Here is a 17,958-nt window from a genome sequence, read left to right as displayed (position 1 = left end):
CTACCTGTTAAGCTGTGCCTGCAGCAAGGCTTAACAGGCAACCAGTAAAAAAAAAACATAGACTGCAATAGTACACTACAGCAGTCTATCATATAAGCAATCAGAGGATGACATATTCAAGTCCAATAAGAACACAAAAAATTACAGTAAAAAACAAAATTATTATATATTCAAATCAGCCCCTTTCACAATTTTACATAGAAAATAACAAATTTAACATAATTGGTATTGCCAATAGTAGTAAAGCAATAAAAACTATGTAAATATGGTATTGCAATAATCATACCAACCATGAGAATAAGCTTGTCATGTCATTTTTAGTACAAAGTTATTGTGGTAAAAAGCTAAACCCGCAAAACAAATGGCAGAATTTTTTCAAATTTTACACAACAAAGAATATTTTTCCTATTTTAAGATAGAATATATAATAAATGTAAGTTGTGCCATAAAAAAAAATTCCACTGGTCACGTAAAAAAATAAGCCCTCATGTGACTATGTGAGTGGAAAGTTATAGCTCTTGGATGACAGAAAGAAAAAAAAAATTTGAAAACTGTTTCGGTTATTGCAATACCGTAAATAGTTGCACTGTTCTCGTGATCCGTGGGTGTCCCCACAGATCTAATAGGGCCCTTGCACACGACCGTATACCCTCCGAGATATACGGTTCGTGAGCGGACCATATGTCCCGGAGCAGCACTGATCTTACGCACGGGAGCACACAGCATCATAGATTACAATGATGCTGCGCACGTCGGGCCGCCCGCGGGGCTATTGTCCCGCACTCATAAGATCATATGAGTGCAGGACAATAGTCCCCCGGGCGGCCCGACGTCCACAACATCATTGTAATCTATGATACTGTGTGCTCCCGTGCGCACGATCAATGCCGCTCCGGGACATATGGCCCGCTCACGGACCGTATATCTCGGAGGGCATATGGTCGTGTGCAAGGGCCCTTACCCAAATGTCTACTGAGTGTGACTGATCAACAGACTGAGACATCATAAAGGGTCCTTTAGAGGTAAGATGCGGCTGGTCCAGATAAGTTAATGGCCAGGGCATGCTTTACTTGTATTCTTTGTTATATTGTATAGTATATAAAACATTTCCCACATTCTGTATATGAATATGGCTTCTCTTTTTTTGTGAGTTCTCTGATGATTAAGAAGAGCTGATTTACGGGTAAAACGTGTTCTACATTCTGGGCATAAAAGCAGCTTCTCTCCTGTGTGAAGTCTCAGATGTTCCCTAAGATTTGATTTCTGACTAAAATTTAGGACATGGAAGTGGCTCTTGTGAATTTTTGGTTGTTCCCCAAGATATGATTTCTGACAGAAACTTTTCCCACATTTAGGATATAAAAATGGTTTTTCCCCTGTGTGAGTTCTATGATGTCCATCAAGATCTCATTTTTTGAGTAAAACATTTCCCACATTGTGAACTTTGATGATTAAGAAGAGCTATGTTATTGGCAAAATATTTCCCACATTCAGAGCATGAATATGGCTTCTCTCCTGTGTGAGTTCTTAGATGTTCCACAAGATTTGATTTCTGGCTAAAACACTTACCGCATTCATGACATAAAAATGGTTTCTCTCCTGTGTGAGTTCTCAGATGTCTATCAAAATCGGATTTTTGAATAAAACATTTCCCACATTCTAAACATGAAAATGGCTTCTCTCCTGTGTGAATTCTTAGATGTTCCACAAGAGAAGATTTCCGACTAAAACGCTTCTTACATTCAGGACATATAAATGGTTTCTCTCCTGTGTGAGATAGCTGATGTCTATCAAGGTTTGATTTTTGACTAAAGCATTTCCCACATTCTGAGCATGAAAACGGCTTCTCTCCTGTGTGAATTCTTAGATGTTCCACAAGAGATGATTTACGACTAAAACATTTCCCACATTCAGGACATAAAAATGGTTTCTCACCTGTGTGAGTTCTCCAGTGTCTATCAAGATCCCATTTTTGACTAAAACATTTCTCACATTCCGAACATGAAAATGGCTTTTCTGTTTTGTGAGTTCTCTGATGCTTAAGAAGAGCCAAGTTATGGGCAAAACCTGTTCCACATTCTGAACATGAATATGGCTTCTCCCCTCGGTGGATTCTTAGATGGCTCACAAAATATGTTTTCTGACTAAAATATTTACCACATTCTGAACATGAATACGACTTCTCTCCTGTGTGACTTCTTCGATGTGCAATTAAAATTAATTTCCTGGTAAAAGATTTCCCACATTCCGAGCATGAAAATGACCCTTTATCTCTATGATTTCCCTTATGCAAAAAAAGACTAGATTTGGTTTTAAAATGTTTCTCATATGGAAATATTTTCCCACATTTCTGTTTAGTTTTTGTTTTTCCAATCAGTGATGGATTAGAGAAAAGTAGTTTCTTGTGACCAGAGGTGTTGGTGAATAGATCTCCGCTTTGAAGGACTGAGGGTACATAAGGAGTTATTGAATTAACTTGTGTGGTTTTGTTATCTTCCACTTTATAATAGGAAGATAAATGGAGATGTCCATGGGAGTCGCTCATCCTTTCTGCACCTGGCAAATGAAACAAAAGTAATTCCTCTTTTTTAAGCAATCAATCTTTACTGAGACAACAGCAAGCCAGAAAACAACGTATATAGGAGATGTAAGAAAATCGGATAATGTACAATTTCAGTAAGTAGATCACATGCACTTAAAAAATAAAAACAAAATCCATAAAAAACAACATAGGGGTGAAAAATGTTTCAAAACCTGTTTTCCACAAAAATACACCATGCTTGCCAATTTTCTAAAAGTGGGTTAAGTCTAAATGGCCGGCAGATTGAAATCATTAGATTGCATTAGCATTGGAGTCTATGAGAATTACACTAAGTTCCTATGGAGCACCTGCCACAGACAGGGTCTCTATAGGAACTTATGTGCGGCAGCCTTGGATCATTTAGGAGGACCAAGACTGCCACACATGCCATCTGGCTACCCCAATCCTCGATAGGGGGAGCCGATTCACATCCGGGAGCGCATGCTGTCACTTTTTGACCTGCCAGATGCGGTGGTCACATTTGACCATGGCATCTGAGGGGTTGAATGTGTGCGATTGACATCGTCATCGATCGCATACCTTGGCCGCGGATGCCTGTTATTTAAAATGAGCGGGCAGGCGCCATTTTTAAATACCCATTCTTTTTTCCCTCCCGTCCTCTGGCTGGTGATGTCTCTGAGAGGATATAATGAAGCATACGCTTCCCCTTATCCAGAAATGGTCTCACAAGAACCTTCTAGAAATAAAAAATTACCTGTAATCACCTGGGCAAAGATTTACCTACCAGGGCAAACCAAACACAACTCTAATCGAGCCAATTCCGGGGAGTTCCTCCTATATATGAGGGTTATTCTCCCTGATCGTATCTACCTATTTGGGTCACTCCAAATATCAATTATGATGGGGTTTGCTTTGATGAATCATATTTCCTTTGAAGCTTAGCCCTTGTCAGGCTTTTCCCGGGCCCTCATGGCAGACACACTACAGACACTCCTCTGCAGAACGTCTGATTCCTGATTCAGGATGTGAGGGCAATTACCTCCAACTCCAAGTGAAAATGTTATCTGATGACAAGTACAGGCCCTAGGGATAAAACCTTTAATCAAATATGTCTGTCACCTTGGTGAGTTTAGGGCCTATAAAATGTTTGTGGACATGCTGTGATGCTAAGAGATATGTATTTTTTAAAGTGGTTCTCCACGAATTAAGAAAATGAAAATACTTAAATATTACTTTATTATAAATATATTCCCAAATACCTTTCATTAGTTATAATGGCTAGTTTTGTCTGGGGAGCAATCATTAGGGGAAATAAAATGGCCACCGTCCTATTAGTACACACAAAACCTGTCCTAATCACACAGGAGGGACAAGTTACTTCAGAACACTGAGCTAAAGAGCTGCCTCATCCTCCTCTCTGCTTGTCAGGGATTATGATACTGAATACAGATGATAAGATCGTTAGCTGAATCATGAGGAGACATGAAGTACAGAGAGGAGGGTGTGGATAATGAGCAGCAGCACTTGTATGCAGTCTCCATTACCACAGTCTGTCCTGTCCGTCCTCTCTCTACTTCATATCTCCTCATGAACTCCATTCCCACAGAGATTCAGCTGAACATCTTATCAGCTGTATTTAGGATCATAATCCCTGACGAGCAGAGCAGAGAGGAGGATGAGACAGCTCTTTAGCTCAGTGTTGTGAAGTAACTTTTCCTGCTGTGTGATCAGGACAAGTTCTGTGTGCACTTATAGGACGGCGGCCATTTTATTTCCCTGATGATTGCTCCCTAGATAAAACGAGCCAATATAGCTAATGAAAGGTAATATTTATAATAAAGTCATATTTAATTATTTTCATTTTCTTAATTCCCAAAGAACCCCTCTAAGGAAAAACAGATGGGCTTATAAGCGAACAATTAATATTTATAGTTTTACCTACAACACTACAGATGCTATGTACTGCTATAGGCCTGTATGTGTTATAGTGCTTTATATACATCACTATAGGGCTTTAGATATCATTCTCATGCTCTGTATATTTATGGTGTTCTGTCTCAGTATAGGACTGTGTACTGTATATGTAATGACTGGGTCCACACATTACTATAGGGCTGTATATAAAATGATGATGCTCCATTTTTACTGTGACTTTGGAAAAGCAAGTGATTGCTCTAAAGACCACATGGGCAATGCCATGAAGTGGCCTTCACAAGGGAACATCACACAGGCCTATGGTGTGGGGTGCCATAGTTTACGGTAGCTAGACCCCTATAGTCAGAATTTTAGGTACACTAGCAAATTGGTGTTACACTGATTTGATCCTGGAACCAGTGGTACAGACATTTCTCCAAAGTGTCCAAGGAGTCATCTTCAACCAGACAACGCCAGGCCGAGAGTTGCTCATGCTAATGTGAGCAGCCTTTGCTACCTAAAAGTGCTACCATGGCCTGCAGCATCTCCAGACCTGTCCCCCATCGAGCACATTTGGGACGTCACTGGTCTGCAACTGCAAACAGAGCTGCCAACAGCAGATCTTGTGCCCAAGTACATTTAGGGTGGCAGAACATTTCTCAGACGACCATTGATAACCTCATTGATAGCATACCAAGGTGTGTAAGTGTGTGTATTTCTGCACATGGAGCTCATACTCCATACTGGATGAATTGAGATGTCTTGAATATTTTGTTTCAATATTTTATCAATTGCATATCATTAATATGTCTATCCATCATGTGATTTTATGACTTTTCCTTCTTAGTGTTACAATTTTAATGTTGAAGGGGTATTTGTAGGATGTAGTTTCAACATGCGTATATCTAATTTCCCATTTGTGAGTAGGAAGGTCATGGAAGGTCTCCTCTTACCCGGTAATGTGACGGACTGGTGATTCTCCGTCATGACGTCCTTGTACAGATCCTTGTGTCCTTCTAAATACTCCCACTCCTCCATGGAGAAATAGACAGCGACATCCTGACACCTTATAGGAACCTGACAACACAAGGACACAGTCATTACCAGACCCCTCCCTTGGCGTTATTGTATAATGTCCCAGCATTCCCAGCAGCGCTCACCTCTCCGCTCAGCAGCTCAGTGATCCTGGTGGTAAGTTCCAGGATCTTCTGCTCATGTATCAGGGAATGAGGTGGAGGCTCGGTGATGGGTCTCTGGGTCCTGCTCCGTCCTCCTGACACACAGGGTGTCACACACTCACCAGACGACTTCTTCACTACTGTGTAATCCTGTGTATGGGGAGACGCCAATCACTACAGAGATTCTAAGAATCCTTCACCTTTCCAGACATTTCCCTGGTTTATTACTATAGATAAGAGTGATGTCATGTGAGACTCTCACCTCTCCAGTTATCAAGGAAATAATCTCCAGGGTGAGGTCTAATATCTTCGCAGCCATTAGGTCTCTGTCCTTCTCCATCCTTGGTGGGTCATTGATGGAAAGGACCCTTGTCTGGAAGAAGAACATGTTACTTGAAGTAAAGTATTTTAGAAATTGGAAATTATAAAGAACCAATGATAGTGTAGAATTAAGATGACTTAGCTATTGAGATGTCATACACACTTGAGTCTGATTATAATGACCACTTCTACTTTCAACGTCGGTAGCTCATGAAGGAAGTCACGTGTGCTGAGCGGGCTCGGTGGGTATATAAGGTATAGTAGTCTGCACACGTATCCCTCGTTACTGTCATTGGTAAAAGGGGACATTTATCAGAGAGGCAGGAAGGGATGATTATTGGCTTTTGGGCCCCGGGTGGCAATGTTTCTGAAACTACGCAGTGTGAACTGTTCTCATTCTGCTGTGGTGAAAGTGTATGGTGTGTGGATAAATGGCACCATTGTAAATAAGCGACATGGAAACTGTGGAGCACCACGTGCCACTGATGTGATACAGTAGGTGAACATTGGCTACGAAGGTGCGCAATGGGGGACCAATACACTACAGCAGAACCCTGAGCCCCCCAAGACCTCTGGGGAACACACTTTTCCCCCACTATTTCCACTGTATCTGGGGCATTCAGAGGAGCCTCAGCTACAGGGGAAACAGACCCTTGTGGGGCAGTGTACACAGAGTGCTAAATATATCGTAGCATTCAATAACCTGCATTTGATGTGAAGAGTTAAATTCACACTGCTAAGATAGAACCTATATTGGTACATGAGGGGTGGAAGTTCTATATGGGGACATCAAGGCCTATATTTGAAGGTTGCCATATATGAAGCGAAAGGAGCACCTACATGTGCGAGACACACCTATATCCATGCTATATATGACTGACAGGGACAGACATGAGGTATCTGTTGGGGGTTCCTGCTGGAAGGTAGTCACACAGAGGCCTGAGAAGGGCTCTCTGACCTCCAAACTGATATCCTCGGATTGGACACACTGACATGGACCATACACTGAAGAACTTTTCTATATTATTCCTTTCATGAAGACAGGAATAAAAATTGCATAATTTTTTTATAAGAATCCAGAGCCCTCCTGATATATTTGGAGAGGAAAAACATATTTTTTTCCTGAATATTTCACAAAGAGCTGATCAGGGCCTGCTAAGACCCTGCAGCTCTCCTATGCTGGAGACATATGGCGATCATGCAATTGCCGGGTCCAATAGAGCGGGTAGCATGGCCACTTACTCTATTCACTGCATAGCGCTCTTTGGGCAAGGAGAGGGCGGAAGCCGTAATAAATCGCTTCTTCTTCTCCTCGAGGTCCCTGGCTGTTACTGACAACCATGGACTGAATTACTTCTAAAGGATGAGCCCAGCTCCAGATTACAGCCCAGCACCAGGCGCTGTACATAGAGAGTGCTTGGCCATAAAGGTGTTAAATATAAATTGTGTAAAAAAAAAAAAATTACACACAAAATTCCCCTCCCAAAAGACCAGCAACAACAACTAAAACATTATAGCCATTAAACTAATGTGCAATAATAGTGGATAAACTGCATCTGGTCCAGAATACCCCGGACCTGACCCAGCTGATCCAGGAGAATAGACTACAGCTCCTTTACATGTAGACATTCAGCACCGACACACACATAATACACACACAACACACACCTTACAAAAGGGGAGGAAAGGGCCAATCTGCACTCCTTCACCATGAATGAAAGGAGCATCGGAGCTTTTCACGTTCCAATGCTCCCCCTTGCCCTCCGCAATTGGGAATTTTCTTGAGATCCAACATACCGTGCTCTCCATGGGTAAGTTAGGTGACGTCACCGGGCTCATTGCTAGGCGGAAGCCTCTGCCTAGCAGTGTACAAAGGTAAACAAACAGCCCTTGCCCAGCGCAATTCAGTACAAGACAAGGGGCTCTGAACCCAGACAACCCCTTTAAATAAAGAGCTGTTTGACACTAAAAAAGAGTCAGATCTGAGATAAACCTAATGATCCGACTCAGTAAAAATTACTGTAATTGCAGCCTAGAAAAGTCTGAAAACAACACCCCCTGCAACAAACAGTCCCATGTAAAAACATCTTTGCAACCTCCTCCAACAAACAGTCCCATGTAAAACATTTTCCTCCATCCCTTCAACATACAGTCCTATGTGTAAACCCTCAGTCTTCTCCCTTCACCTGAATTTGAGCACAAAGCACAGTCCTGTAATGGCTGTGTGTGATGTAACTGATCACATGACTGTGACATCATCAAAGGTCCTATAGCTAATAATATGTAACTGATCACATGACTGTGACATCATCAAAGGTCCTATAACTAATAATATGTAACTGATCACATGACTGTGACATCATCAAAGGTCCTACAGTCACTGTTATGGAAACTCTTTTCTGAAATTTGGGAGAGACTTCAAAGGGCCTCCAAGAACGTCAGCGTGTTTCAAAGTAGGCGGGGAAGTGAGTGGCCCATCTCATTCATTTTCTACGCCTGTTTTATGCATAGGAAATAGTCTAAATGTAAGACAGCAAGGAAGCCGTCATTTAGAACTGACACAGGATCCACTGAAGTTATGAAGAGGCCGGCACCACCAAATAACTCCGGTGGATCCACCGCCAGCTATAGGGGTTATTAAGACCATTGTCTAAAACTCCTCTCTTAATAAATGTGCACCATTGTACATATATGTGTATACGGAAGTTCTTCTATAGTATGAACTGGTTGTGTCCAGTTTGCAGCATCCTTTGGACACAGTTTATGGAACTCTAAATGACCCCATAATAAGAGAGACAAAGAGGGAGGCGTGAGATGTATTGCAAATGCAGAACTCATCTTTATCACCACTAACATTTATCTCTCTCAGGTAACTGATCACATGAATGTGACATCATCAAAGGTCCTACAGCCACTAACATTTCTATCTCGCCCATGTGACTGATCACATGACTGTGACATCATCAAAGGTCCTACAACCACTAACATTTCTATCTCTCCCATGTGACTGATCACATGACTGTGACATCATCAAAGGTCCTACAGCCGCTAACATTTCTATCTCTCCCATGTGACTGATCACATGACTGTGACATCATCAAAGGTCCTACAGCTGCTAACATTTCTATCTCTCCCATGTAGCTATGGGACCTTAGGGGCTTATTTATAAATGTGGCCTTGATTTTTGTGGGAGAAATTCTATTTTGAGAATACTTCCCAACTTTCAGCAGTTGATTTTGTTTCTAGGTGTGGACACGACCCTTTTGAGACCCTGCCCCACTTCCCAGGTAGGTCCAAGCCTTGCGACACGATTTGCAATCTTTATTTTTAGGCTTCTAGCCACTTTTATGGAGCGGCGCTAAAAGGGACGGGGCTTTGTGCGGCCCGCTGGATTTACTATAATTAACTAAGTTATGGCCCCCCGGCTGGCGTAGACTCCAGTATCTGGCGCACAGCAGGGCAGAGATGCTTCTTATTTATTAAGAGACCTATTCCTCTTAATCTCACACCAGAGCAAGGAAGTCAAGACCGGAGTATGGTATAGGTGCGCCAGTCTGGATAAATCTCTCCCATGGCGTTTTCCACGCTGATGCTGATTTATGAAACTGCACAAGAAATATGGATTTGCTGCCTATTTCTTTTAGTCCTGCTGAAAAAGGAAAGCTGTCCTGATTTTCTTTAAAAGCTATACATATGTGGTATTGCCAGATTCATACTTACCTGGAGAATGAATATCACAAGTCAGTTTTAGCGTATAGTGAACACCATAAAAATAAAAAAAAGATATTTAAACTGTGGCAAAATTACGTTTTTTTCCAATTCCCCCACTACATTCTATGCAATATTTAATGGGGGCATTGGAAAGCCCTCATAAGGCTATTTGAATAGAAAAATAAAAAAAGTTATGGCTCTGGGAAGGTGGGAAGAGCATAATTAAAATGTAAAGGCAAAAAAACTCCAGGGTAGAAGGGGTTAACATAGTTTAGCAAAGCAGCAAAGCCTGGAGCGTACAGGGCTCCATAAAGGGTTAAAGGGGTTCTCCAGGCTTTGAATATTATTGACATGTCCTCAGGATAGGTCATCAATATCAGATCGGTGGGGTTCTGACACCCGGCACCCCCGCCGATCAGCTGTGTGGGGAGACGGCGCGCGCAGTGCGCACATTCTGTCTCCCATCTCTCTTCCTGCTGCTTTGCCGTAGACATAGCTGGGAGTTGTAGTTTTGCAACAGCTGGAGGGCTGCAGGTTGAGCATCCCTGATCTAGAGAAAGTTAATACAAGGGCCCTTACTAATGTATTGTACCACCAGCAGTGGCCGTGCTTGCACACTATAGGAAAAAGTACCAGCCTATGTGCACTTCCATGGTCAAGGACACCAGAGTGGTCGCTCCTTTTCCTATAGTGTGGAAGCACGACCATCACTGATGGATTCCAGGGTGGTCTGTAACCATGGAAACAAGCAGTGTATAAAGGTTTATAGTTTGAGAGAAATAGTGGAAAATTTTGCATTTTTTAAATTCTAGTTATTTTTATCGTACAATGTTACCCTAAAATAGACTTTGGGGGTCATTTATGAAATACGCCTATATTAGCAATCCGCAACTTTTCTCCACTCACGCCAGGTCTAAAAAAGTGATTTTGACGTGGTTGGGGAAGGGGGTGGGCCTATAGAAAATGGTCTAAATGTAAGACAGCAGGGAAGCCATCCTACATTTAGACCAGCAGTAAATGCGCTGAAATTAAAGGTAAAAAGGGGCCTTCACTTACTTTATTTTTACATACTTACACGTTACAGGGGAAATTGCCTAGTCACAGTCATTGTCGCACACGATGCGGATTATGTTCGATTTTACGCGCTAATTTTATGTTGTGGAAATTGACTTGCCAGGCAGATTTTAGTATCCGCAGCGAGTTTGTTGGTGCATGTTTGTATCTAATATATAATGTTTTTTCCCCATAGACTTTCATTGAGTTGGTAACATAAACAAAAAATCAGCAAAAAAAACGAGATGAGTAGTGCGGATTTTCTGCAGATTTTCTGAAAATACGCAGCGTGTGCAGGTAGCTTTAGGATAATGTTGGGTCTTGGTAGAGTCTCACAAGATGGATTTAGCAAAGAATTCAGAATGAATACTAGTTTGGAGCTGGAGGATAAGAGCTGATATGTAGAGAAAGAGGCATTATCCTCTGATGAGGTACATTACAAAATTTCCTATATTTGGTTCTACTATTGATCTGCACAGTGACGTAGCGTGGAGGAGTGCCAAACTGCAAGGCGGCACTCAACCTCAGGACACCGTTACACCCAATGCTATTCACTCTATCGCAGGCAGCACACTGCGCACATCCCGCCATCACTCTTCCGTGAATGGGAACGAGAGGTTTTCTTCCAGATGTGATTTTTTTTTTCTCTTAATACTCCTTCTTTCCCTCAGATTTCTTAGGTGCAGGACTCTCTTCTTATGATAAACAATGGACCTTTCCATCAATGTTCCACCAAGGATGGAGAAGGACGGAGACCTCATGTCTGTAAGGATATTAGACATCACCCTGGAGATCATCTCCTTGATAACTGGAGAGGTGAGAGTCTCACATGACATCACTCTTATCTCTAGTAATAAAACAGGGAAATGTCTGGAAAGGTGAAGGATTCTTAGAATCTCTGTAGTGATCGGCGTCTTCCCATACACAGGATTACACAGTAGTGAAGAAGTCGTCTGGTGAGTGTGTGACACCCCGTGTGTCAGGAGGATGGAGCAGGACCCAGAGCCCCATCACCGAGCCTCCACCTCATTCCCTGATACATGAGCAGAAGATCCTAGAACTTACCACCAGGATCACTGAGCTGCTGAGCGGAGAGGTGAGCGCTGCTGGGAATTCTGGGACATTATACAATAACGCCAAGGGAGGGGTCTGGTAATGACTGTGTCCTTGTGTTGTCAGGTTCCTATAAGGTGTCAGGATGTCGCTGTCTATTTCTCCATGGAGGAGTTGGAGTATTTAGAAGGACACAGGGATCTGTACACGGACGTCATGATGGAGAATCCCCAGTCGCTCACATCACCGGGTAAGAGGAGGCCTTCCATGACTGTAGAGGAGAGAACAGTTCTGAGAGTCAGATTCCCCATCATCTGATCATCATATATAGACAATGTATTCAGTCACTGTGTGTATTTCCTATGGGATAATGAAGAGGGTCCAGCATCTGGAGAACATAATAAAACTTGAGGCTTTATGATTTATCCAAATAAGATCCAACACAGACACGATCACTTACTTGTTTCAGGCCATTTATGGGGCCCTTAGTCCCATCGTATCCATACACAGTGCATGTAATAGTATAAAACAAGATTGTAGACAACTACGATTTCCCAACAAAGTCACATGGTCTATTTGTTTACTGTCGGCCACATACCGTGCTTCTCATCACTATGCTAGGCAGAGAATTCCACCTAGCAGTGAGCCCAGTGACATCAAAGGCACAAATGGGTGGTCTGTAGCACAGCCCTATGCTTTTTTTTAGTGGTGGGTACCACTAGTACCCACCTCTAAAACAGGCTAGGTCAGCTCTATACATGATGATGGCCTCATGGGCAGACAATCAGATCCTTCTCTCTTTGTGTAATTTTTACCAGGGGGTGTGTATACTTTTGCTAAAATGGAAGTCAGTGGGTGACTTAGGGGGTCCAGCGGCAGATTGAAAACTTGATCTGCTCCTGGAAAAAATATCTAAATGTGGGCTCATTGTAGGTTGGTCGAAATTGGCAGCAGGAAGGGCGAATACAATTAGAGTAGAACACACTGTCAGCCATAGCCCCCTTGATGGTTAGTGGTGCTAATGCCAACATACCCCTTTGAAACAAATGTGACAGAGCCCCCCTACCCTTAGGCTGTATTTTCATGTGGCCGTGATGCCGTTTTTCACATGCTTGTCCAAATGTAAAAAGCACCATCAATTTATTTACAGCCCTATAGTGATGTGTGGACCCAATCATTACACATACAGTATATAGCCCTATAATGATATATAGAGCACTATTATAACACATACAGGTCTATAGTAGTATATAGCACCCTGTAGGCAGACTTATTTACCAATAGGAGAAGCTCTATAGAGGTTGTGGCTCCTATGTAGACTGTGCCCGGTCTTATTCACATTGTGTATAATGTGGTGAAGTGGTGGAGGGCGTGTATATCTCACCTGGATACCTCAGATGAAATCCAGAAAGCTGCACTTATTTCAGCAGAACATAGTTCCTGGAGCTGTTTTGTTTAGATGTCATGGGCTGGATTTCTTTTGACTGAGAGGTAAGATTGGCAGAGGGACCTCCCAGTCCACACCCTTCCACGACATGCCTGAGGGATCCCAGGTGTACTGAGGTGGGATCATTTATGGGGAATAAAAGAGATCACAGACTGTCAGTCTGGGGGAATGAAGCCTGGAGAGCTGTGTGGTCAGAGCCTGGATACTGGATGACAGTGAGGCAGAGCGAAGCTTGATCTCCCCTGGTGTGAACAGGACTCCGTAGGTGACACAGGAACCGCTTGTGTATTAGGTAGAGCCCTGATGGGCAGGTATTTATTTTTGTTTTATGGTGCTATAAAGTTCTCTGCACCAAGTGACGCTATAACTTGGATGCTACTTTGTTATGCTGAAGTGACTTTGGACTGCCGCTGCCTCCATGAAAATCTGTCATTGCGAACCCTACTGCAAGTACAGATCCCTACAATAACTAATGTAATGTCTGTACAGATAAGGAGTTGCACTACTGATGCCACATATTGCACTTGCTTATGGGTTTAGTGACACACAATCCCAGAATGCTGAGCTACTGAATTGTTTTTGGGACGGCCGGTGCCATGATGTCATTGGATTTTTCTTGTAGAGTCAATGGGGGGAAATGTCCACCAATTCTAAGCAGGCCAGACTCTAAAATGCCCCGCTGCGTGTAGGAATAGGTTTAATGATCCGTCTCTCTGTGTTCAGGCTATCATGCTGCATTTGCTACCACTCCTATCTATTATAGACCATTTTTATGGTCTTTCTTGAATGTTTTTAAACTTTGTTGTATGGTGCGGATAGAATCTCTATCGCTACAAGAGTTTATATTCTGGGATCTCATGTCTCTTAATAATTTTGGCACAGAAGAAAATGAAGTAAGAGGCAGTGGTGCTGTATCCGGAGCCCTAGGCCCTGGTCTATTGCTTTGGACAGAGCACCACAGAAGATTAGTTCTGCTTCTTTCTTCGTTTTCTTCTGTGATCTCTCTGGCCACCTGTTGGTGGTCTCATCGGTCCAGGATGTGGGCAGTAGTAGGAGTGAAGACCGACATCTGGCACCATCCATTCTGCGCACAGAGCTGTTGTGACTCTCCCAACAGCAATAGTTGTGTGTAATACCAGTTAACATTACAGAAAGCATCCGATGCCACCTCACATTAGGCACTGCCTCTGTGTTTCCCCTTTTCTCTTAATAACTTTGGCGCACCTTGGTAGGTAAGTGCACCAGAAACTGAAATCTAGATTTAAATCTGTTGGCCGTGTAGAACCAACCCACTTTTAGGAAAGTGGTGAACATGGTGTAAAAGGGTGAAATTCTCTTCTTTTTTTTTGTGCAAAACTGGTCTTAAAAGATTTTTCACCCCTTTTGTGTGTTTTTATGGACTTATCGCCCTTTTTCTTACAAGTGCATTACATGTCCTATATATATTGGTTCCTGGCTTGCTATTGTATCAATAAAGCTTGACTGCTTTATAAAATGAGGAATTATTTGGGAAAATAAGAACATGTGTTCCATTTTCCAGGTGAAGACGGGATGATCGACTCCCATGGATATCTCCATTCTTCACCCTATCATGAAGCAGAAGATAACAATACCACACAAGCTAATTCAATAACTCCTAATGTATCCTCAGTACTTCACAGCGGAGATCTGTCCACCAATACCGATGGTCACAAGCAACCTTCTTCCAGTAAATCACTTATTGGCAATCAAATAACTGAACATAGATGGGAGGAAATATTTTCCCAAGGAAAACAGTTAAAAAAGAAATCTAATCTTTCTTTGCATGAGAGAAATTCCCGAGATAAAAGGTCATCTTCATGCTCAGAATGTGGAAAATCTTTTACTCGGAAATCGTATTTTGATAGACATCAAAGAACTCACACAGAAGAGAAGCCATGTTTATGTCCTGAATGTGGAAAGTGTTTTAGCCAGAAGTCAAATCTTGTGGAACATCTAAGAATTTACACAGAAGAGAAGCCAGTTTTATGCTCAGAATGTGGGAAATGTTTTGCTGATAACATAGCTCTTCTTAATCATCAGAGTTCACAATGTGGGAAATGTTTTAGTCAGGAATCGGATCTTGATGGACATCAGAGCAATCACACAGGGGAGAAACCATTTGTATGTCCTGAATGTGGGAAGTGTTTTAGTCGGAAATCATCTCTTGTGGAACATCTAAGAACTCACACAGGAGAGAAGCCGTTTTCATGTTCAGAATGTGGAAAATGTTTTATAAAAAAATCAGATCTTGAGAAACATCAGAGAAGTCACACAGGGGAGAAGCCATTTTCATGCCCAGAATGTGGGAAATGTTTTAGTCAGAATTCGCATCTTGTGACCCATCTAAAGATTCACTTAGGGGTGAAGCCATTTTCATGTTCAGAATGTGGGAAATCTTTTAGTCAAAAATTATATCTTAATAGACATCAGAGATTTCATACAGGAGAGAAACCATTTTCATGCTCAAAATGTGGGAAATGTTTTATTCAAAAATTAGATCTTGACAGACATCAGAGAAGTCACACAGGGGAGAAACCATTCGTATGTCCTGAATGTGGAAAGTGTTTCTGTCGGAAATCATATCTTCAGGACCATCTAAGAATTCACACAGGAGAAAATCTATATGTATGCCCTGAATGTGGGAAACGTTTTAACCGGAAATCACATCTTGAAATACATTTAAGAATTCACACAGGAGAGAAGCCATTTGCATGCTCAGAATGTGGGAAATGTTTTACCTATAAAGCAACTCTTCTTCAGCATCAGAGTACTCACACAGGAGAGAAGCCGTATTCATGTTCAGAATGTGGGAAATGTTTTAGCCTGAGATTGGGTCTTCTTAGACATCAGAGAACTCACACAGGGGAGAAATCATTGTGATGATCAGATTGTAGGAAATGTGGCAGGTGTGGAGCTTCATTGTAGGACCTGCTACCTAATGATGTCTTTTGATGTATACATGTATGAGAAAATCACAGCAACCGTATCTTGCTTCCAAATATATTCTTCTTATTTCATTGTCATAAAGTATATAATATGACGCGTTTTGGCACAAAGCCTTTTCTGAATCAGAATGCATTCTGATTGAGAAAGGCTGTGCCGAAACGCATCATATTATATACTTTATGACAATGAAATATAAAGAATATATTTGTAAGCAAGATACTGTTGCTGGGATTTTCTCATACATTCCAGGTGGAGTTCGCTCCTTCCCGCTGCAACGTGAACGCCAGATCGAGTGCCGGCTGGACTTTGGTTTAGTTTTGATGTATACATAACATCATATTACATGAACGTTATACATCATACTATACTGTACAATACAACAAAGGATATAAATCATATGTCCCCTGAGTCTGACCATTAATTTATCGATACCAGCCACATCTTACTTTTAAAGGACCCTTGAATATGTCAGTCATTTGATCAGTCACACTCATAGACCAATGGTAGACACTTTGGGGGCCATTTATTAAGACCATCGTCTTAATCCCCCATCACTGGAGGCAGATGCGTCAAAGTTTTGTAGAGACACAGGCCGAGCTACATGATTTAAACTACACCAGCTCCCTTGTTGGCGTAGTTAAGACCATTTTTCAGGCCATAAACTGGTGTGGAAAATGCTGAATGAGGCGGACTGGCCAGCGCCCCCTTTTTTCTCCACCTCAGAAAAGTGGTGTGAGCAGGGAAAAGATGCCGATTTTTGCACAAAACCCCTTTGTGCCAAAATCTGTGACAAAACTACGCCACAAAGTGGTGTAAAAAGATTAATAAACGCCCCCCTTTGTTTTCATCATAGTAGGATTATATCCGGAGGGTAACTATTACATTGGTGGGGGTCTCCCACAATCATATTACCATAAGGGAAAAGCTGGAAAGTAAAAATAAAAATTTTCTGTCATAACCAGTAGTTGCATTATTCTGCCCTAATCTTTGCTAAACAAATTGTTTTACATGTCTTTGTTGGGAATTGAACCCCAGACCTTCTATATAGGAGGCAGCGCGTTTACTGCGGCAATGTTAATAGGATAGAATAGGATTTTATATGCCTAAAAAGCTATTAAACAACAGTAAAAATATTAAATAAATAGTATTATCTCTGTGAAGAAACTGGTAATAATAATTAATAGCTTTTTACTCACATAAAATCCTAAAATGATAACCGTATAGTTCTATAGAGTAGTGGTAAACCTTCTGCCTCCTATAAAGAAGATACCCAAGCAATAGAACTAAAGCTCCATCTCATAGTAAGAAAAATCTTTATTGAATAAATATTATCACAATTACTGGCACATATAAAAACAGCAGTAGACGGGCATATTTCAGTAAGGAAAAAACCTGAAAGGGACTTGGGGATCAACACACATGGGCATACAAAAAGTATTGTGGAATGCCACATAAAGGCCAAAAAAGACAAGGAACCCTGGACAAAAATCCAATAGGAGCATAAGTAGGCAATGTGGAATTCAAAAAACTAAGAAAAATACCCAAGGTAAGCGCGCCGATCCCTCGTCTCCTTCTCCTAACGCCGTTTCGCCAGCAACCTGGCTTCTTCCAGAGATCGAGACTGATGGATCTTACTATGAGATGGAGCTTTAGTTCTATTGTTTGGGTATCGATTTTCGTACAGTGAAGGCTCTGTCTACTCTATTTTTTATGAAGGGTTGGTATCTGAAGGGTTAAACCGCCGGAAACAGAGTTATCTATTATCCCAGTCG

The 17,958-nt window shown here is 41.8% G+C and overlaps 1 protein-coding gene and 1 long non-coding RNA gene across 2 annotated transcripts in view; one reads left to right on the top strand and one right to left on the bottom strand.

Moving 5' to 3' along the window:
- Positions 1–980: 980 nt before the first annotated feature.
- Positions 981–17,958, bottom strand: part of LOC122934788 (zinc finger protein OZF-like) — a 68,403-nt gene continuing 51,425 nt past the window's right edge. The window contains exons 3-5 of the mRNA XM_044290491.1: positions 5,617–5,784; positions 5,410–5,533; positions 981–2,556 (exon numbers count right to left, since the gene is read on the bottom strand). Of these exons, the coding sequence (XP_044146426.1) occupies positions 1,400–2,556; positions 5,410–5,533; positions 5,617–5,784 (1,449 nt within the window). The 3' untranslated portion in view covers positions 981–1,399. The remainder of the gene's footprint in view (positions 2,557–5,409; positions 5,534–5,616; positions 5,785–17,958) is intronic.
- Positions 9,092–11,700, top strand: LOC122934884. Its single transcript, XR_006388739.1, has 3 exons — positions 9,092–9,242; positions 11,391–11,535; positions 11,648–11,700. It is a non-coding gene; the product is annotated as an uncharacterized LOC122934884 (long non-coding RNA).

This window comes from Bufo gargarizans, chromosome 4 (genome assembly GCF_014858855.1).
Source record: "Bufo gargarizans isolate SCDJY-AF-19 chromosome 4, ASM1485885v1, whole genome shotgun sequence".
NCBI lineage: Eukaryota > Metazoa > Chordata > Amphibia > Anura > Bufonidae > Bufo > Bufo gargarizans.
Note: the sequence above shows the minus strand (reverse complement) of the source record. Positions and strands in the feature narration are given on the sequence as shown.